We start from the raw sequence: 23,747 nt of genomic DNA, 5'->3' as shown, positions 1-23,747 counted from the left end.
AATAAACGATTACATAAGAATACAATATAACGATTATTAATTTTTTCTATATAAAATATATCTTGAACAAACTCGGTCGGTTACAAACAAAACAGGTTTTAAATTATTTTAACTCGAACAAAAACTTTAATTATTATTTGCGTACCTAACTACCTATGTTGTTTTGTTTCAATTAATTTGAGAGATGATGGAAGTTCTAATTACATATTATACTTTTCTAGAAAAATATAACTTGCTCACGCGGCTTCGTTCGTTTTATGAAAGAAGAAACCTATTTATGTAAAGGAAGTCAGGTTAATAATTAGACCACTTATGTATCTTTGATCTTAAACATTTAATTAAATACGAGTACGGTCGAAAGAATTTTGACTATACATTATTTATTAATATTTGAAATGTTTTTAGTCTGTTAGATTTATCTCCGCTTGCTTGCAAAAAAACTTAAAATCGTTACCCGACCGGAGTCGGCAAAAAACTAGGTGTACATATTAAAACCTAAAATGATCAGACTTTAAAATTTTATAGCATTAGGTACAGGTACCTATGTTGTCACATAGCTTTTTTATGAGTTTACAAAATTAACTTAGAACTTCTCGATTATATTAACTACTTTACTAGTATCATTGACATTGTCCGCGAAATTTTTGATTGGAAATAATAAATAAAGTAGCTACTTATATAAAATTCGAAAGATAAGAGGTTTTTGTAGATACGTTTCAGTAGGTATATAAATCATTGTGTTGCATTTCTATTTCAATAAAAATGCCTTTTCACATAGTAGGTATAAAACAAAGTCGCTTTCTCTGTCCCTATGTCCTTGAAACTACGCAACGGATTTTGATGCGGTTTTTTTTAATAGATAGAGTGATTCAAGAGAAAGGTTTTAGTAGGTATGTATATAATTTATTATGTTTTAGATAAAGCGGGCGAAGCCGCGGGCGGAAATCTAGTTATTTTATAAAAGGCATTGTACATAATATTATAGATAATAATATATTTTGATAATATTATAATCTAAGTATACTAATATTATAAAGCTGAAGAGTTTGTTTGTTTGTTTGAACGCGCTAATCTCGGGAACTACTGGTCCGATTTGAAAAATTCTTTCGGTGTTAGATAGCTCATTTATCGAGGAAGGCTATAGGCTATATATCATCACGCTAAGACCAACAGGAGCGGAGCAATGCGGGTGAAACGGGAAAAATGCGGGGAACAGCTACTTTATGTAATATAACACCATCTTTTTATAGATCAATTTTTTTTATTTATGGGCTGAATTTCCTGGCTTTCTTCATTGTTGTAAGTTACTACCTAGGTAGGTACCTACTTACTATTTACCGGGCACGGCTTCGCCGCGCCGCGCCGCGCCGCGCCGTTTTGTCTAAAACCTAATAAATTTAAATACTAAAACCTTTCTCTTGAATCACTCTATCTATTAAATATAACCGCATCAATACCGTTGCGAATTAGCGATCATTATTTTCGTAATATCACCAATTTTTGTATGGTGTTTAATAGGTAGGTATGAGATATTAATATGAGTTTATGTTTAATTAATCTAATCTCCATTTAAAATTATTATTTGAACGACACAGTTAGATCAAGTATGAATAGTCACATGTTTTATATAATTAGAAATACCAGTATGTGTAGTATATGTTTATTATATTGATATAATTAATAATAATTATTCCGTACAATGGGTGAGCCGTGGCCCGTGAGCGACATTGCTCTTACGTGAACTCTGCGAAATTGTTGTAGCCTTCGTGTAGTAGAAATCTTATATATAAAAATGAATCGCAAAATGTGTTGGTAAGCGCATAACTCGAGAACGGCTGAACCGATTTCGATAATTCTTTTTTTATTATATTCCTTGAAGTACGAGGATAGTTCTTATGTAGAGAAAACGTAAACATGTACCACGGGCGAAGCCGGGGCGGACCGCTAGTAATAAAATATTATTTCCACACCATACAAACTTTTACCTAATATAAATAGGTATTTAGTCATTTAGATATGATATCATAGTATTACCTATATTCCTTGCAAAAAATATATACCTACACTTAAAATGGTTGCACTGCTTTTACATTAAATTTTAAAATAGTATTGGTTACATGTGATGAATGTTAACAGTATTCGTGAAAACTGTTAACATTATGTAAAAGTTATGTAATAAATCCTTTTCTAAATAGATATATTTGAATTTTGAAGTAAGGTTAAACAAAAGAATATCAATATTAATAGAGAATCAAGATAATCCATACTAATATTATAAATGCGAAAGTAACTCTGTCTGTCTGTTACTCAATCACGCCTAAACTACTGAACCAATTTTCATGAAATTTGGTATGGAGATATTTTGATACCCGAGAAAGGACATAGGCTACTTTTTATTCTGGGAAAATGACGCAATCCCGGAAATTCCACGGGAACGGGAACTATGCGGGTTTTTCTTTGACTGCGCGGGCGAAGCCACGGGCGGAAACCTAGTAGATAATAATAATTAATAACATATTATAGTTATAGAATACCTAATAAATAATAATATATCAGAGTTATTTAATACTTTTCAATGGGTATAATATCGCATTGTTTTATTAACGTTACGGATCTGTAAAACAATATCTAATAATTATGGTAACTATATTGTTAACTATGTAAGTTTAAAGTTATTATAAAATTGTCTCAGATGAAAATACTAATAAATTAAGTATTGATACGTTATAATATAATTACATATCCGGTTGGCACATCTATATATATGTACTTAGGTACTTAATATTATGAAGCTGAAGAGTTTGTTTGTTTAAACGCGCGGCTAATCTCGGGAACTACTGGTCCTATTTGAAAAATTATTTCGGTGTTAGATAGCCCATTCATCGCTAAGACCAGCAGGAGCCAGAAGAAAAATAGTAGACTAGTACAAATAAACTTATTTTAATAGTTCTTAGATAGTTACGTAGGTAGTATCTAAGAACTGTTAGTCTTTGACATTTTCAATGCTTGGATAAAACATATTTATATGTTTTGGACGGATAAGTTTTATCCAAGACGGATAAGTTTTATCCAAGACGGATAAGTTTTATCCAATAAAGTATTACACGATAATATTAAAATGTCACGTAAACTGTTAAATACGGGCAATTAGAATACGTTTTTAAAATGGTAGTTTTATACTGAATCCATACTAATATTATAAATGCGAAAGTAACTCTGTCTGTCTGTCTGTCTGTTACTCAATCACGCCTTAACTACTGAACCAATTTGCATGAAATTTGGTATAGAGATATTTTGATACCCGAGAAAGGACATAGGATAGGTTTTATCCCGGAAATCCTACGGGAACGGGTTTTTCTTTGAAAACGCGGGCGAAGCCGCGGGCGGAAAGCTAGTAATGTATAAATTATACATTATTCGACGAATAATTTTTAACCAAGTATTGAAAAATCAGCCCTAAGATAAATGTTTTATAAGGTAACAGTTAAACTCAAAAAATACTGATAGACTACAGGCTAGGGTGGAGTGAAAAATATTTTTTTTCATTTTCGTTTCGGCATACCTATAAAAAGATGTCATTATTGCTCATAAATACACATGCAAAATTATACTTTGCAGATGATACATTTAGAGGTGCCCCCAACATCATGAACTTTCAGAAATTCAAAAAATTTAGTCGAAAATCATTAAAGTTTAATTTTGACAAATTAACGCTAAATCAGATTCTGTGTTATCTCGTTGGTTGCCAACGGGAAGACACAGAATACATAATATTTCAATATATAAAAAAGTGGCTATCGCTGGCTACCAGTGGCTCTGGTCGGTGGCCCGTTTGCGCCGAATCTTACTGTAGGAAACGTTGATTTTGAACATTGCCGTTAAGGAAATAACACTAATTTTAGTAATATTTCTTAATTATATTTTACACGTAAATACAATTAAGATCATAATTTAATATTTTTGATGTGAGTTCTATCTATAAATTCGCTTTGTTACAGTAAAGTGTTGGAAGTCAAAATACGTCAAACGACATGTTGTCCTGTATTTTGTTTGCCAGAGAAGTACCCAGTGTCTCAATTACCGACTTATACTGATGCTAAGAAACTATTACTTATTTATTAGATATGAATTTAAACCTGATAAAATAACAAAATTCATGATTTATCCGAAAGATAAGCTACGGAAATGTTTGATGTGTGGCGAAAAGCATCGCTTCCCACTATTAGCTTTAATAGAGTACTACAACTTATTCAACAAACCATATTCAATGAATATAGACGCTTATTAAAACCTTATCAAGACCGACAAACTAACAAAAAAGAACAAGAAAAGATAACTGAAGTATTTTGTAACTCAGTACCAAAGGTTATTTGATATTTGAAGTTGCAAATGCATTTTTTTTAATTCTCTTGTACTTGCTCAAAAGATTATACCAACTTAACTATGTGGCAAGAATGTAAGAAAACTGAGCCTCTGACTTCTAATTTATCTGAAGAAACCTTAAAAGACATCGTGAAAAGCGGTTTGACTACGTTTCAGAATATCAAAGATTTTCTATGCCTTGCCCAGGCCGTAAAGCATGTTATCAAATTGGTGACATAAGCTTCAAGTGCAGTTTGCCGAGAAAGTAAACAAAATGATTTTATAATGGCAAGAGCATCAGTATCACGACTGCTAATGCCTAATTTTGAAAAAAAAAACAGTGTTATCTATACTAATATTATAATCTATACTAATATTATAAAGCTGAAGATATTGTTTGTTTGAACGCGCTAATCTCAAGAACTACTGGTCCGATTTAAAAAGTTCTTTCGGTGTTAGATAGCCCATTTATCGAGGAAGGCTATAGGCTGTATATCATTACGCTTAGATTAACAGGAGCGGAGCCACGCGGGTGAAACCGCGAGGCAACCGCAAGCGCAGCTAGTACTAAATAATTACTTATTTCTGATATTTTCATTCTTCTATAATATCATTTTCATTAATGAAATACGTTAAAACAATTAATCAGGCTATTATTTAGTGTATCACAAAGAAGTTTGTTATATAATAGACTTGAAGGCCATAAAAATAGTGTGATTAAAAAATAAATCAAAGTTTGCGAAAAAATAATATTTTTCTAATTTTCAATTGGGTTGGGGCACCTCAAAACATCAAGACAGGTAAACAATATTTTGTATGCTGAATTCACTCATTAAAAGGCACCTTTCTGTCGCTATGCCTTTTGAAAAAAACAAAACAAAATTTCTTTCATACATTATCACTCCACCCTACTACAGGCCCATGTTGAAAAATTTATGGGTCATTTGAACCACCAGGTGACCCATAAATTTCTACCTGTACTTTCGAATTCTTATCTGCACTCAGTTGGACAGCTTACAAGTGACGTCATATTGCTGAATCTTATTATTTTATGCTCTTATATCGTTCTAGATAGGTCACCTGGTGGTTCAAATGACCCATAAATTTTTCAACATGGGCCTGTAGTCTATGAATCATTTATTGATAAAAAAAAAACTTTTATTGATAAAAAATAAACCCAAATCATACTCGTGGATTCCCAATAAAATATAGGTACCAAGTAATTATTGGTGAAATATTGAATTGTTAGATCAACTACAGCATTGTTATTATTTAATATTTATTATTTACATAATGTAACATCTAGGCGCCACGTGACGGCAAATGAAATTGGCCGTACTCCAATGCTAGTAAGAAATATGACGCCTAGTTGACCTTTGACCCTGCGTTTATTTAGTTGTTTATATTGTTTATCAACACCAATAATAAAATTGTAAATGCACAGGCATTTATACACGGTGCATAATTTTAAAATTTTTTGTCTGTCTGTTTGTTCCGGTTAATCTCTGGAACGGCTGTACCGATTTAGACGGGACTTTCACTGACAGATAGCTGTTATTAAAAGGAGTAACTTAATCCAATTATCGAATTACATACCTGCATTGATTTTCTCTCTTTTCATTTTTAATTCTGTTCTCATTTGACTGAACTCTAAAATGACTCGACTCATTCGGATGAAATTTTTAAGTGCGTCAAGTGGATTAAAAAATATAATAAATCCCAATTTAATCTCACAAATAACGTTTTTAACATACTGTCTGTCGTCTATTTGAACATAATATTGTAATAACTTAATATGCAACATAACTTAATGTCATTAAACCAAACTATAATGGGTTAGCAATTTGCAGCCACGGGCATCCTTACATAATATCATTATATTATTATCTATAATATTATGTGAAAAATTGTCACATTGTTTATTATTATTACCAAACTCCGAAACGATTTAAAAACGACAAATTTTTCTGTATGAAATAGTAACTTATATGTACAAAATTGAATAAATATGTATTTTATATATACGTATTAAAGTACTTATTATTTAATTTTTGATTTGTTTTAATCCATACTAATATTATAAATGCGAAAGTAACTCTGTCTGTCTGTCTGTTACTCAATCACGCCTAAACTACTGAACCAATTTCATGAAATTTGGTATGGAGATATTTTGATACCCGAGAAAGGACATAGGCTACTTTTTATCCCCGGAAAATGACGCAATCCCGGAAATCCCACGGGAACGGCAACTATGCGGGTTTTTCTTTGACTGCGCGGACGAAGCCGCGGGCGGAAACCTAGTAGAAAATAAATAGGAAATGCTGCATGGAAATTTCGATTTAGATACATATTTGATGCAATTAGAAGTGTGCAATATTATAATTATTTATAACAGTTATTTAATATTATGTCATAGGTAATATAATATGTAGTATGTAATATTGCTTTGTGCAATATGTATTAATATGCCATTATACATTATATAGGTAAATGTTTGTTATGGTTGTAATGCGTTTTAACAAGCATATCTCCTCTTTTTCACGGCTGTTACATATCACTATTATTTCACAGATGTTCAAAGACTCGTTGATTCGACATAATCTGTTACCTGTTCAAGGTCATAGTAATCTCACAGAATTACCCAATTCGCAAGATACTGTAGGTATGTCGACTCTACCAATTGCATGATGTACTGTACATAATATTTAATGTATAGGTACTAGCTGATCCATAAAACGTCGTATATTCTCAAACTAGCTTACCGCCCGCGGCTTCGCCCGCTTTGTCTAAAACCTAATAAATTATATACTAAAACCTTCCTTTTGAATCACTCGTTCTATTAAAAAAAAACCGCATCAAAATCCGTTGCGTAGTTTTAAAGATATAAGCATACATAGGGACATAGATAGGGACAGAGAAAGCGACTTTGTTTTATACTATGTAGTGATGATGATGTAGTAAAGAATAATCAAGGAATAAAGAAGGTCGATTTGTGTAATAATGTCCTATAATATGTATTTATAATATTTATTATTACACGCTTTATATTAGCTTCACCTGCCCCCCTATGCAAGTGGCTTTCTGTTAGCGTAGCGTTCAATAGAATAGATTACGAATGTATGAGATTGACGTAAGCTGTAGATACGTTTATCAACAGCTTACGTCAATCTCATACATTCGTAGTCTATTCTATTGAACGCTACGCTAACAGAAAGCCACTTGCATAGGGGGGCAGTATGTTTGTAACCGACTTCTTTGGGCGCGATTTTGACCCACTTTAAACGGCCAGATTTCGTTCAAACTTTGTAGATTTATTGAGGACCGATGACAATACACTAATTTGATAAAATTTTCTATTTTTTAGTTCGGTTTTCTATAAAAAGCGTGTGTTTTAGTTTTTTTAAACTATTATTATTATTTATAGACTAGCTTTAGGCCCGCTTCGCGTCCACATGAAAATAAGTTTAGCCCACCCTTTTACACCCAGAAAAAAACCAAAAGAAAGCTTTTGTAAAATCATAAATCATAATACTTATCTAAAGACCTTATTAGTTACACCTCGATAAACAGGGTGTTTAAACATAATTTCTAGTACCTATTGTTAAATATATAATAGGTATTGCTATTAAAAATGTACACAGCTGTAGCATTTATCATAATTACTTGGCATTTTAGCCTTATGTAAGAGAGTTGTGGTTTATCTAGACTACAGGCCCATGTTGAAAAATTTATGGGTCATTTGAAAATTGAACCACCAGGTGACCTATCTATAACGATATAAGAACATAAAATATGTAATATCTATATCATTCAGCACTATGACGTCACTTGTAAGCTGTCCAACTGAGTGCAGAGTGCAGTTCCAGGACATCCCTTATATTATAGAGTATACAAAAAAATATCGCTCGAACCGATCAAATGCGTTTATTTTCATCAAAGAAGTTTCTATAACACATAAATGTGATAATATATCACTAGAAATGTATTTTATAGATATCTACTGTTAAAAACTAACTTGCAGCGACCAAGGACTTTCAGTTATGATAATAACGTTTTATTGTAACTATTACATAACATACATGTATATTATATTGTGAACAAGCTGACGAGAAAACAATAACCCTTTGTGCGATGATTTGCGTAACTGCAAACATTTGCTACCACAGTTTGCTACGGATTCATTATTGTCGCATTGGTGCAGTGGTAACAGTAGGTAGTAGGTACTATCTATCTATTGCTCGCAGCTTCTCTCTCGTCAAAGTAAATTTTCACGGTTCCCAATGGATTCCCTGAATTTATCATAGTTTTCTTATATTATTATGTAGACATAGTGCAAAATTCCAGCTCGATCGGTCCAGTAGTTTGGGCTGTAGATTAGTCAGTCAGTCACCGTTTCGTTTCATACGAGTGAAAATTTTGTATAAAAAAAAATTATTTTGGAAATTTAAGGATTTACATTTTAATAATTATGAGACAAAAAAATATTGCTTTATTAAAGGTCCTTAATAAATCTGTTCTCAAAAATTATCTAACTCATATTTTATTATATTAAGTATGTTTATTTTAGTTTAGTATCATTTTATTATAATTATTTTAAGATATATTTTATTATTTACATGTGTTTATACTCTGAGAATGTTTATTTATGATAACTTCATTCATTCTTCACGTTGAATGAAATAACGGCCTTATCAAGAAATCTTTGCACACAATATTATGTGACGTCATCACATTCTGCTATATTAGGTATATCGTTTTTTAAACTAGTTTGATACGTGACGTCACGCATAAATTATTTAGCCCAAAGGAAAATCCCTTGTTATTTTAATACAACTCGTCTGATAAGTTAGTTGTAAATTAAGTTGTAAAGTCACTTATAGATTGAACAAAATAAAATATAATAAATCATCATAATTAAGCCGAATCGAAGATGTTTACGCTACAGAGTTTGCCTAAAAATAGATTTTCATACTTACCTACATTTTAAATTAGAATCTTAATTCTTAAATTCATGAAAATGTTATTATTTCATAATATTTAGAATTATTAAATCAACTATTATTATAATTTATTACATTCATTCAATTTATGTACCTACTTATGGGTGATTATACAAAAATGGGGTATCTTTTGAGGATATTTTGTTTACTATATTTTTTATATCAGATTGTTACAAATTAGGGTGTATATGATAGCTAATCTAATGAATATATTGTTCCAAATCGGGCCAGCCAGTTTTTTAAGTAGATTGTGAGATATTTTAAATTTTCTGAAATTGGCCTCCAGGGGACTGACGAGGCTAACATGGTACTGATAAAAAACACAATTTTGTAATATTCTTAAAGAAATTGAATGAAAATTACTGCAAATCTCTCAGTTTTAATAATGGCACATGTCTTATAAGTATTAAAATCACTTAGTTACGTTTAAAAATGATAATTAATAATATGTGATACTGGGAAAAAACAATGTCTCAAGTTTCAAAACAGCCTTCTGACATTTAACGCTACGTGAATATTCTTACTCTCTTACTTATTTTTTTCTACTTTGACTTAGTTTTACTTGATATTTCAAGTAATTCACAAACAATAGAAACAAAAAAACGGCCAAGTGCGAGTTGGAGTCCTAAAAAACCTATTTTTTATTATGTTTGTAACTAAAAATTTACACTTTTAGCAATTTTTCCTTATCTGTGTTATAAAGACGTTGCTATTTACCAAGTAGAAGTAAACTATATAGCAGTTTATAGTAGACTGTATACACTGCAATCATCCTGTGTGTTTTTTTATTCCCTTGCGAATATTTAATTTTGCGGAAATTTGCAGTATTAACGGATGTAGGTATCTTTTGATTGCGTTGTGTTATAAGTTTGATTTTTTTACAGCCCCAAGGGTTCTTAATCTTGAGTATCCAATATAAATTTCAGATTGATACCTCCACGCGTTCCAAAAAAAAACGTCTTAACAGACAAACGGACAACAAAGTGATCCTATAAGGGTTCTGTTTTTTCCTTTTGAGGTTCGGAGCCCTAAAAATCTACCAATATTTATGTTAAAAGTACTAATTATAGTAAAATTAAAAACCAAAGTCTCGAATGAAAGTCTCATCTGAGTTTTCATAAGAGCCCCTTGACATTTTTATAATGTTATTAAGTATATTAATTAACTTTTATGTTATTTTGAGGTAATTTTACTTCACAGTAATATACGTATACGTATTTATCTAATAAATATAAAAAGCTATGCCCTGAAAGCATCAAAATCAATAATTAAAATAAAATAAGATCTTTTTTAATAAAATTATTAGTAGTTTGTTTCAATAGCTCTTTTCTTTGCTACTCTTTCTTAAATGTTTCTTCCCTAGTCAAATTCAGGTTCTTTTAGCGTGGCGCATGATGTTTTAAACTGAAATATAAAATAGAAATGCTTATACCAATAGCAATCAAGATAAAAGTTCTCAAAAACGACAGAATCATCAGTACTATGGGGTCGCGTCAGTCCTCTGGCACGATATCTGACAAAGGACTGATGCCAGCGGATTGATGAAAAAGGACTTAATATGAGGTTATAATCACAAATTATGTTTTTTTGCCTAATTTCTAATATCAACAAACTATATTTTTACAAATCATAGTTAACCATTTATAAATGAAAATAAAAATCGGATTAACAATAAAATAACGACTCACCATAGGACTGAAATGTTGACTGGCGCAGCAAGATTTTAGAGGACAAACACAACCCTAGCGCTGGTACAGTTATGACGGCCGTCAAAATATGCGGTGCACAAGTAACTTCATTACCAACATTAATACTTAGACAGGGATTTGACCTTGACTTGGTGATATTTAGCGAGAATTTCGAATTTAAAAAACACACAACGGACTGACTAGTGAAAACGATGACAAAGTTTAATTTTATTTTTTAAATAGTAGTATATAATACTATGTACATCAAAGATTGTAGTGTTTTTGTAAGTTTTCTTAAATCGATGATAATGTTTAAACGATAGTCACTTGATTGTTGGTTTTCGGAGTTGTGACATGCCAAAGTACTGACATTTGAGGTATTAATTTATTTTTTTTATTCATTTGTATTTTAAATAAAGAAGTGAAATTGAGTGACCAAATAAAGGACGCTTCATTGTCTTAAAATAGATTGTTATTTGAATAAAATATAATAAGACTTTGTTTAAATTGGCTGATGACATCGAGTTACCCCATTTTTGTATAATGACCCTTATCTAGTACATAACTATATGTGCATTTTATCTCAAATGTTAATTATTGTAATGAAGATTAAAACTTAAATCGTTTCTGTATCTGTTATAATATTTTGTAATTTTTGAAGTGTAACTTCTTTATCGGGATTGGAAAAAAATTTAGTGTAACATTTTTTCGTTACGCGTGACATTTTTCCGTTACGCGCCATCTTTTCCTTATCCCTACCACGCGTGATTCAACTTATTTCTGTAAAGCTGCATATAGTAAATTATTTTTTGAAAAATAAGGTCATAAAGAAGTTTCACTTCTTACGTGCGTGTACACTAGTACACGCACACATTTTTTGCAGGTCTTAACAAACACTAAACGAATTATACGAATTACTAGGTAACTAGCAATTTAATCCTGTAAAATGACAATATATTAGACTTTAATCACTTTTTATCATGCTTTTTATTAGCTTCACCTGTATGTTTGTATGTAACCGACTTTCGACACGAACAGATTTAATCCGAAATTTGTACACTTATGAAAGATCGGTGATAATAGAATAATATTAACTCATGAGTAATTTTATATTATAAAATTGTGTCTAATTGTTTATTATACAGGGTGTCTTATAAATTACAACCTATAAAGTGTGATAATTTCATAGGTTACTATTAATAGAGATAATATGAAAAGTGATAAAATATATCCTATCCTATTTAATACCTATTATAATTATGCGAAAGTTTGTGAGGAAGTGTATGTGTGTGTTTGTTACTCTTTCACGCAAATACTATCTACTTAACCGATTACAATGAAATTTAGCACACATACAGAGGGTAACTTGGATTAACACATTGGATAGGTTTTATCCCGGAAATACCACGGGAACGGGAACTATGTGGGTTTTTCTTTGAAAACGCGGGCGAAGCCGCGGGCGGAATGCTAGTATTACGTAATAAAGAACGAAAGATATTCCAATATCAATTAAAAAATATTTAGTCTGGCATTAACATTCGACTTTTCCTTGTACAATGATATAATGACTGTTTTTTATGTATATATAATATGTATTTTATGCATTTTACATTATTAAGTATTTATATTTGCATATAAATAATAATGTAAAATGCATCGACGACATAAACAGAAAATTAATAATAACTGTAGACTGTAGAGTTATTTGAACCAATATACCTAATTTTTTATAAATATTTTTTATTCATTTGATAAATGAATGCAAAATAATGTTTTGGGAGTAAAAAAATGTGACGATGATTTATTCAAAATTTTTTACCTTTTTACTTGACAATAATAATTAAGAGGCCGTTGTCCCCGCTGACCATAATTTTGAAGGCCATTTTTTGCGTCATACAAATATTGAATTTGTTTTTCATTTTTTTGCTATTGTTTTTAATCTATATTATGCTAAAATTAATGAACACATATAGGTAGAATATCGTGTAGAATACCAACCAAACTCTGAAAGTTTTTAATTTCAGTTGCGCCCTTCTTCTTACAAATTATATGACATACCTACTTAAGCTACCTTCTAAACAACTTAATTTAAACCAAATTATGTATGATATTATAATAAATACTTAAGTAATGCCAAAACTCCGAAATTCAAACTACACTGCCAAATAAATTAGGACACGTACCTATAAACCATCCAGAAAAGCTGTCCACCTAATGATGTGATTGACACTGCACAAATACGCCAATTGACAAAATAACAATAATTACTTTATTCAAAAAAGTAACAATATAAAATCGAATTAAAAAATTGTTATATATAAAAAAGCTAATAGCTACAAATAGTTGAAAAATTCTAAATATAGAAAAAACCTGTTAAGTAAAATAATTTAACAATACTTACCTATAAAAAAGTTTAAAATAACAGAGTGAAGGACGCGCCAAAGACCTTAAGATTTTTGAACTTTGATATATTTTGTAAATATCGTCTAGTCGAAAACCTTTTATTTTTATGAATGGCAAAACTAGTTTTGATAAACTTCGACGAAAAAAATGTCTCAAACGGCAATAGTTTATAGTTAAACATATTCAAAACACGAAATCTCGTATTTTATTATTTGACCTGACCTATTTATAATATGCTAAATCGAATTTTAATAGATTTTTTATATTAAGTAGAAATAAAACCTTTCAATATCTCTAGTTTTCCTTCTAAATTCCGTTCAACTGAGATATTATCTTTTCTTTGGAATTTAGATGCAGGCCAACGAAATAGAACTATGTATGTTAGTTACTAGCTTTCCGCCCGCGTATTCAACAATAACCCGCATAGTTCCCGTTGCCGTTTTATTTCCAGGATAAAATCTATCCTTTGTCATTTGTCAGGTCTTAAGTTATATCTGTACGAAATTTCATCCAAATCGATACAGTGGTAGAGGCGTGAAGAAGACAGACAGATAGAGCTATTGTCTCACTTATAATATAGTTTGGATTCTATTACATTTTACCATATTTGCGTTTTATTACAGCAATCATGAACACAGGCTGGCTAGTATGGGAGTGCATCGTGTTTGGCATATTTGTGTTCGCTTCGTCGTTCGCGCCGCTATGGAAACGCAAGAAGGACGCGAAGGCGGGCGGGAATGCGAAGCGAGCGTACATCTTCGCGGGGGGAGGGGTGTCCGTGCTGGCTATGGTCTTATCTGTGGCTAGAGGCACGCTGGGAGTCAGATTGTTTTTGGGTAAGTGGTATTTATATTACCATAATATTTATTTTTATAGCATTCAAATCCTACTAATAGTTGTATACGTAGTATATTATTATTAGTCTGTGCTAATAGGTATTATAAATGCGAAAGTTTGTATGTATGTTTGCTACTCGTTCACGCAAAACGGATTTTCATAAAATTTACAATATATATATTACGCATAGAGGGTAACTTGGATTCACACATAGCTATAGGCTATAAAGCTAGTAGGAGTGGGGCAATGCAGGTAAAACCGCGAGCACAGCTAATGTTATATAAATGGCAAATATATTAAAAAATGGGGTGTCCCTAAGACAACGTACAATAAAAAGAAACACATTGAATCGAAAAAGTAGAATAAATTTCATTGCAAATTGCAAATTTCATTCGGGATCACGGGTGGCCGAGAAATCAGGCGTCGCTCCGGCAAGGCGAAAGACGCGGGTTCGAATGCGCCTTTTTTGGGTCTTATATATTATTGCATAATATTTTATTGTATTCGTTCTCGTTTCTAGCTTTGTTGTGTGAGAAAAACTACAAACATAATAGATGTAATGTGTTAATGAATGACTTTATTATCTTAAAAAAATGTATGCGTGTACTAGAGTACACACGTAAGAAGTGAAACTTCTTTATGACCTTAAAAATGTCACGAGTATGGCGTAACGCAAAAATGTCACGCGTATGGCGTAACGCAAAAATGTCACGCGTACGGCGTAACGCAAAAATGTTACACTAAATTTTTGTCCAACCCCGATAAAGAAGTTTCACTTCAATAATTTGTTTACACTTTATATTAGTAGGTACTTACTAGCTGACCCGACAGACGCGCGTGGTCCTGCCTTCTAATTAATAATTAAATAGCGCCATATTGCAATTTTGCAAACTTACTTACGTAAAATCAAACTGCACACGGGGTGCAAATCAAATTAAAAATCGGTTCAGCAGTTTTGGAGACCATCGCGGACAAACAACGTGACGGGTAATTTTTATGTATAAAGATTTCATTGTACAATAATTGCAAATCATATTTGTATAGAGCGGACAATTACACATTTATCATGACTTATTTAAATTGCATAAAAATATGACGGAAACATACGCGATCCTTGGAAATATTAAGGGATTTGATAATTCTTTAATTAATCGTCTATCGATTGATATTATTTGCAATAAAATAATTTTAATAAATTTAACAGGATTTTGAAAATGTAATTATCATTCAATGATTCAACTAATGCAAAAATGAGGATATTCAAGTCAAAATTAATCTCGTTAAAAGATAATATTATTATAAATTATAATAAAGCTTTAGTAAGAAATGAATAATTTACGGAGCAAAGCATAAATCGTCCATATTATCCTCAAAATGAAGATATATGTATTATGTATACTTATATAATAAAGCTGAAGAGTTTGTTTGTTTGTTTCAACGCGCTAATCTCAGGAACTACTGGTCCGATTTGAAAAATTATTTCGGTGTTAGATAGCCCATTTATCGAGGAAGGCTATAGGCTATAATATTATATCATCAGTCATCACGCTAAGATCAACAGGAGCGGAGCATTGCGGGTAAAACAGCGTGGCACAGCTAGTTATATATCTCTACCTCTCAGGTAGTGCAGGAAAATATAAACAAAAATGGAGTCCATATAATTAATTCTTGCAATCAATATAGCAATTTCATACTAAATTACCCACATCTCAAGTAATTTGATTATCAATAAATGGGTTTAAAAGAGTTTTATTCGTGTGGGTTTTACCGATTCCCTGGCGCTTGGTAATTTATTAGTAATTATATAGAAATACGTAATAACATGATTTATTGATCAAAGTCTCAGTTTAAATACATTACTTTTGTATAGTGTGGTATGTAACATATTAAAACTAGTTTCCGCCCACGACTTTGTGCGTGCATCCCCGTTTTTCCCCGTTCCCGAAAGATTTTCGGGAAATCCTTTCTTCTACCTTGACCTTGACCTTTCTAAGGCTTTCGATTGTGTAGAACATTCCACTCTATTACGGAAACTAAATTTTTATGGTATCAAAGGTTTAGCTCAGGATCTCATAGCTTCATATCTTCAGAACAGGGTACAAACCGTTGTCGTTAATGGAGAGAAATCTCGCGGCGCGCCGATTAACATAGGTGTTCCGCAGGGATCTATCTTAGGACCGTTTTTGTTCTTAGTGTATATTAATGACCTACCTTATTATTTGCAGGATATGTGTGAAATAGTACTGTTTGCAGATGACACCTCATTAATATTTAATGTGGATAGACATGACACAAATTTTGACGAAGTAAACTCTGCTCTTTTACGCATATCCAATTGGTTTAATGCTAATAATTTACTATTAAATACAAAAAAAACAAATTGTGTAGAATTTATCCTCCCAAATGTAAAAAAGGTGAAAAGGAATATTATTTTAAACGGGGAGGCATTATACCCTGTGGAATCGACTGTCTTTCTTGGTTTGACATTAGATGAGAAGCTTCAATGGGGGGCCCATGTTACCACCACCGCTGCTAAGCTCAGCTCAGCTGCATATGCAGTTAGAAGAATAAGGCATCTCACTGATGAAGAAACGGCTAGATTGGTTTACTTTAGCTACTTTCATAGCATTATGTCCTATGGAATTCTGCTATGGGGCAGGGCTGCAGATATAGAAACTATATTTATATTACAGAAAAGAGCCATACGCTCTATATATAATTTGCGTGCTCGAGACTCACTAAGAGATCTCTTTAAGAATACTGGTATCCTTACTGTACCGTCGCAGTATATATTTAATAATATTTTATATGTACACAATAACGCTTACTTACACACAAAAGTAGGAGATAGACATTGTTATGACACAAGAAACAGAAATAAAATTGAAATGCCATTTTTTCGGCTAGCTAAAGTTAAAAATTCATTTATGGGCCAAGGTATACGCTTTTATAACAGAATTCCTCATAATATTAAAGAGTTTAGTAGTTCTAAATTTAAAACTTATATAAAAAATGTACTTGTCCAGAGAGCCTATTACAGTATTAAGGAATTTATGGACGATAAAAACCCATGGAGGGTTGTCGCGTAAAAACCACAGGACAGTTCTTTGGCATATTATGATAATACTATATTATGATATTACATATGTAATTTGCAAAATTGTAAATCTGACATGATTAAAAAGAGCAACTATGGAGTTTCTTGCCGATTCTTCTCCGTAGATACTGCTTTCCGAATCGGTGGTAAATGTTAAAAATATGTACTTAATGACGTTTCAAAAGTGCTTCTAGAAGAAGTCTAATTGAATAAATAAATGTTTGAGTTTGAGTTGAGTTTGAGTCTACCTAACATCTATCTGCATGCCAAATTTCAGCCCGATACGTCCAGTGGTTTGGGCTGTGCGTTGATAGATCACTATATCAGTCACCTTGGAGTTTTAGATATAACTATAGATTTATTAAAAGATGCGTATTTTTTCTAAAACTACACATGAAATATTATGTTAGCATTTTCTTGTGGTTGTTTTGTATGAGTAGATATTATTATAAGTGAAGCAATTAAAAAAAATGTGTGCGTGTACTAGTGTATACACGTAAGAAGTGAAACTTCTTTATGACCTTAAAAATGTCACGAGTATGGCGTAACACAAAAATGTCACGCGTACGGCGTAACGCAAAAATGTCACGCGTACGGCGTAACGCAAAAATGTTACACAAAATTTTTGGATGGCGCGTAACGGAAAAATATCATGCGTAACGAAAAAATGTTACACTAAATTTTTTTCCAACCCCGATAAAGAAGTTTCACTTCAAAAAATATGTAAACCAATGTGTAAAAAAATATAAACAAACATGTGTTCGAACTTCGAAACCTCGCGTCGGGATAAATATTAATATATGTACCTAGGTAATATTAATGGCGTTTAAAGTTCTGTAAAAAGTACTTTATATCTAAACTAGCGGTCTGCCCCGGCTTAGCCCGTGGTACATATTTCGCAATAAAAGGTAGCCTATGTTCTTTCTCAGGGTCTAAAGATTATCTGTGCCAAATTTCATCAAAATCGGTCCAGTAGTTTATGCGTGAAAACCATACATATATATACATACCTTTCCTCTTTATAATATTAGTAGGGTCAACCGGGGCAAATGCAACTATGGGGCTATGGCAACTAGTTATCATAACTAATTTATTAGAGTTGTTGTAATATATCGCCACCTATGATTCAATAACTCAACGACTAATAAATCTTACAAGTAATAGATGGTGCCACTACGATGAAAACTATTTGATTGATAGGCCATTTTGTCAAACCGCTATTTTGAAGTTGGTGTGCGTAAAAACAGGTGTCGAGTTTTACAGACAAAAAAATTGTTTAGGAGTGATTTTTTGCAGGTGTTTTTGATTGGACACGATTATCACAAGCCGTTAAGCATATTTCATTTATATTTTTAATGCGTTAGTTGACTCTATTTTGTGTTATTGATGCAGTTACAATTGCCTCATGAAAATTTCACTGTGGGGTTATTGCAACTGTGAGGTTAGTTACAATAGCCCCTTATATTTTTGTATGAAACTAAAAACACTAGTGATGTGACAGTGTCGATATTTTTATTATGTATCCTTCTTGGTAGTCAAAATATACTTTCTTTATGATTAATTAAAGAAGAACCATCGATTATTTCTTCGATATTATACCCAGAGACGGGTTCATAAGTAAAATTAAAATTAGATAAAGCGTGGTTAAAGACTATAAGTAACTAAAAACGATAGGTAGGATAGTTCTGTGATTGTTCAAGTAATTTTTAGTTAACGGTTGATTAACTAATAAACGTATTTTGTTTGGTTTACGTTTTTAACAATATTTAACACAAAGAATATTATTTGTTCTGACCAAAAACTAAAATTGACTTAGTAGGTAATTTTTTAACACTGTAATTTTTTTTTGTTGCGATTTAAAGTGGTAAATCAAAGTAGGTACATGAGATTTTCCTCTAAATAATGCGGCGCCATCTACGATCGCAACGTTATTGTATAGATAACGTTATTGTATATATATATATAGAATAATAAAAATATATCGATGAATAAGTTTTTTACATTCCCCACACTAATTCTCTAACAAATAGTTGCATTTGCCCCACATTTAGAAAAATAAGATTTTTCCTGAAAACTCGTCCTTGCTACACGGTAATCCAGTTCAAAATCCTATGAATAACATGAAATCTCATAAATATATTCTATATTCGTTGTTTTATATGAAATAGAAGAAGAGCTATGGCAGTTAGTTGCATTTACCCCCGACTAGGGGTAAATGTAACTTTTTCTACCAATTTTAGGAAATATTCTCACTACCAGTTATTTATAAGACTACTGTATTGCTTGATTGGTTTAAAATAATCTTGAATAAATACAAAAAACAATAAATGGGTCAAATAAATGACCAAATATAAAAGGAGATAACTGCAACCGATCAAACTTGAAACTTGTTATTTTTTAGTTGCATTTGCCCCGGTTGACCATATAGATTTAATAGTTTAATTCCTAAATAAAATAGGTAAGTACTTATGTTAGAATTATTCACGACTAATATATACAATTAAAATTAATTATTAAATTGCTTGTTACACATAGGTATTTTAACACTTTTTATGGTAATCTATTATCCAACGTCATTTCGTTTAAAAAGATAATTATTTTTTGCCAAACACACAGGTATTTATTAAAACAACTTCATTTTATTTCCAAATTGCAAATTGCAAAAACAAAAACACTGTGAAGTTAAATTGGAATACAATCATTTGATAGACGAATTTAAAATTAGTGCTAAGAAAGGTAAATGTAAGTAGGTATTTCTTTTATATTATCACTACATAGTATAAAATAAAATCGCTTTCTCTGTCCCTATGTCCATATTATATTGTATCTATGCTTAAATCTTTAAAACTACGCAACCGATTTTGATGCGGTTTTTTAACAGATACAGTGATTCAAGAGGAAGGTTTTAGTACCTAGGTATATAATTTATCAGGTTTTAGACAAAGCGGGCGATGTTGCGGGCAGGAAAGCTAGTATTCACTTATCTGTTTTATGTTCTTTACAATTTAGCTGTTTTTAAGAGAAGTTTCTAACTTCATAACTTCAAAACACATAGTATGACCTTAGAGTATGTATTAGCGTAGGTATGACTGAACGATAAAATATTAAAAACAATCGACTCTTTGACAGGAAATACTTTTTCTTTATTTCCCGTGGTATGTGGGTACTGGGTACATAGCAAAATTAAACGATTATAATTATCGATTCAGAAATATGTAAGTAATTATAAGAAGATTCCTTTTAAATTGTTTTGAAAACAAAATAATATCTAGTAGTTTTTGCAAAGTTTGGCGAAGACCAACCAAGCTAATTCATTTTATGTGCCTTCTTACAATATTAACAATCAAAGTATTAAAATATTTCCAGTAGGTATAATCAAGTTATCTTCTAGCGATGTAACATTTTAGGCCTTATTATCTAAGTGTTAGAGTTTAAATTTCAATATCATATTATATTGGCGGTACACAAAAAAACGACGAAAAAAAACCAAACTTAAAAGATGTTACTGCTGCATGAAACGTCAGTTTATATTTTTTTCTTATAAATCTAAATGTCACTAATGATCAAGTTCGTTATAACTTATATTATAACAAAAAAAAAACAAAGCCTCTTGTACGCTCTAAATTTAATATTTAAGAAACTAGTTTCAACACAATAGTTATATGAATTATGAATTCGTATATTATTATTTTTTTGCGAATTAGTGTATTGTTAATTTATTAAATTATTGCTGTTACAATCCGGATGTTGAATATCTTAAAATTTACAATGATGTGAAAATATGTAATTTAAGGTTTTAGTTTATGTAGGTATTTTGTTATTCTTGTGAAATATAACGGAGTTAAATTTGTCATACAGCTAGTAAGCTGTGCCGCGCGGTTTAACCCGCATTGCTCCGCTCCTGTTGGTGTCAGCGAGATGATATTTATAGCCTTCCTCGATAAATGGACTATCTAATACCGAAAGAATTTTTCAAATTCGGACCAGTAGTTCCTGAGATTAGCGCGTTCTAATATAGATGTAATGTAAATTCCAGGCTTCCCCTCCGAGCTGGTGTACTTCGGTTCCGCAATGTGGGAGACGCTGTACGGCATGATCTTAGCCTTCCCCATTGTGTGCTGGGTCTTCATACCGGTCTACTTTAGACTGCAAACCAATTCTGTTTATGAGTATTTGGAGGTATGTTTTAACATTTAGGGCCGATTTTTCATTGCTTGGATAAAACTTATTCGTCGAATAATGTATAAAACTACCATTTTAAAAACGTATTCTAATTGCCCGTATTTGACAGTTTACGTGACATTTTAATATTATCGTGTAATACTTTATTGGACGGATAAGTTTTATCCAAGCATTGAAAAATCGGCCCTTAATATCCTACTAATTTTTATCTGACTGACCGGTTGGCTTGGTTGGTAGTGGCCCTGCCTTCCAAGCCAGAGGTCGTGGGTTCGATTCCCAACCGGGGCAAATATTTGTGTGATGGACATAGATGTTTGCTCTGTGTCTGGGTGTTACATAATATCTATATAAGTATTTATTTAAAATTATATTATATGTATGTTTATCAGCCATCTGGTTCCCATAACACAAGCGAAAGCTTATTATGGGATCGGATCGTGCCGTGTGTGAAAATTGTCCTGAAATATTTATTTTATTATTTTACTAATATTATAAATGCGAAAGTTTGTTACACCTTCACGCAAAACTGCTGAAATGATTTTCTTGAAATTTGACACAAATATAATATAGGGTAACTTGGATTAACACATATGATTGTTTCGAAAAATCTCATGGGAATGTGAACTATGCGGGTTTTCCTTTGACTACGCGAGCAAAGCAGAGGGCGAAAGGCTAGTAGCTTATAATTTGATAAATTCGCTAGTATCGTTGTTGATTTGTTATTTAATTGGTGGACCTCAGTGTATTCTTATTAATAAATAATAGAGATAAAAATGATCCTTCTTTGGAAAAAGAAACAAGAACAACGTCTACACTAAAGGTCACCACACACAATTCAATACATAATTCGTATCCTAAAATTATTTATATGGCGAACAAAAACTTGACTATATAATAACTCGCATAAGAATACATCCAATTTAATTGTAATCTAGTCAGTTAAAAACACTAAAAATAGATCTTCAATTTATAACTATACTAGCTGTGCCCCGCGGTTTTACGCGCGTTGCTCCAGTCCTGTTGGTATTAGCGTGATGATATATAGCCTATAGTCTTCCTTGATAAATGGGCTATCTAACACTGAAAGAATTTTTCGAATCGGACCAGTAGTTCCTGAGATTAGCGCGTTCAAACAAACAAACTCTTCAGCTTTATAATATTAGTATAGACTAGGAGCCTGGGTCATTAAATGTTTGTAGCAAATTATGGTGGGAATTAAACGATTTATTTATAACTAGCTTTCCGCCCGCGGCTTCGCCCGCGCAGTCAAAGAAAAACCTGCATAGTTTCCGTTCCCGTGGGATTTCCAGGATTGCGTCATTTTCCGGGGATAAAAGTAGCCTATGTCCTTTCTCGGGTATCAAAATATCTCCATACCAAATTTCATAAAAATTGGTTCAGTAGTTTAGGCGTGATTGAGTAACAGACAGACAGACAGAGTTACTTTCGCATTTATAATATTAGTATGGATTATTTATCTAATTATTTCCTTTCAGATGCGATTCGGTTCTAAATCAGTCCGTCGTATGGCGGCCGCTACATTCCTGCTACGTCAGATTCTAAACCTCGCTGTCACAGTATATACTCCTACAGTAGCCTTACATGCTATACTGGGGTTACCTCATTGGGCATCTGCTGCTGCGCTTACAGTTGTGGCTGTGGTTTTCAACTTACTTGGCGGCTTGGCTGCTGCTATACGGTAAGTCATCTCTATACAGTGTGGAAGTTTTCGATGGGCCCTGGAGGGATAGTACTTGAAATACTGAAGATAATATAAAATATCAATTTAATTTTTTAGTTAGTTTGACTCCCGGTCGAAGCACGTGAATTTCGAAAATCTTTGAATGCAGTGCTATTTCTTTTTAAAAATAAAGGAATGTTTCTTTTCAGCAAAATTTGCTATCTCCAGTATTTCAAGTACTTTCCCTCCAAGAACCCATCGAAAATTTTCACATTGTATATAAAAAATAATACTTACCCTATTTTCCTTGGTAACAGCATCATGTATGAACGTCTGGACCGATTTAGATAATTCTTATTTTTATGTGTTAGTTATTGTCAGGAGAAGGATGTTATAATCGATAATCTTAAGAATTTTGCGTCAAAATATAATAAAAAAAAATAAACATAACGGTCATATCTTCACGGGTTTAACAATTTGCGCGAAGACAACGTCTG

The 23,747-nt window shown here is 31.9% G+C and overlaps 1 protein-coding gene across 1 annotated transcript in view; it reads left to right on the top strand.

Moving 5' to 3' along the window:
* The window catches only part of LOC149898118 (sodium-coupled monocarboxylate transporter 1), a 33,676-nt gene that overhangs the window by 912 nt on the left and 9,017 nt on the right, over positions 1-23,747 (top strand). Inside the window, exons 2-4 of the mRNA XM_090115560.1 lie at positions 14,077-14,289; positions 21,424-21,566; positions 23,066-23,268. Coding sequence (XP_089971686.1) covers positions 14,082-14,289; positions 21,424-21,566; positions 23,066-23,268 — 554 coding nt within the window. The 5' untranslated portion in view covers positions 14,077-14,081. The remainder of the gene's footprint in view (positions 1-14,076; positions 14,290-21,423; positions 21,567-23,065; positions 23,269-23,747) is intronic.

This window comes from Colias eurytheme, chromosome 23 (assembly GCF_061535395.1).
Source record: "Colias eurytheme isolate Ceu_HAF_F1 chromosome 23, ilColEury1 Martin Lab GWU primary, whole genome shotgun sequence".
NCBI lineage: Eukaryota > Metazoa > Arthropoda > Insecta > Lepidoptera > Pieridae > Colias > Colias eurytheme.
The sequence above is the reverse complement of the archived record's forward strand: the minus strand, read 5'-3'. Positions and strand labels throughout refer to the sequence as shown.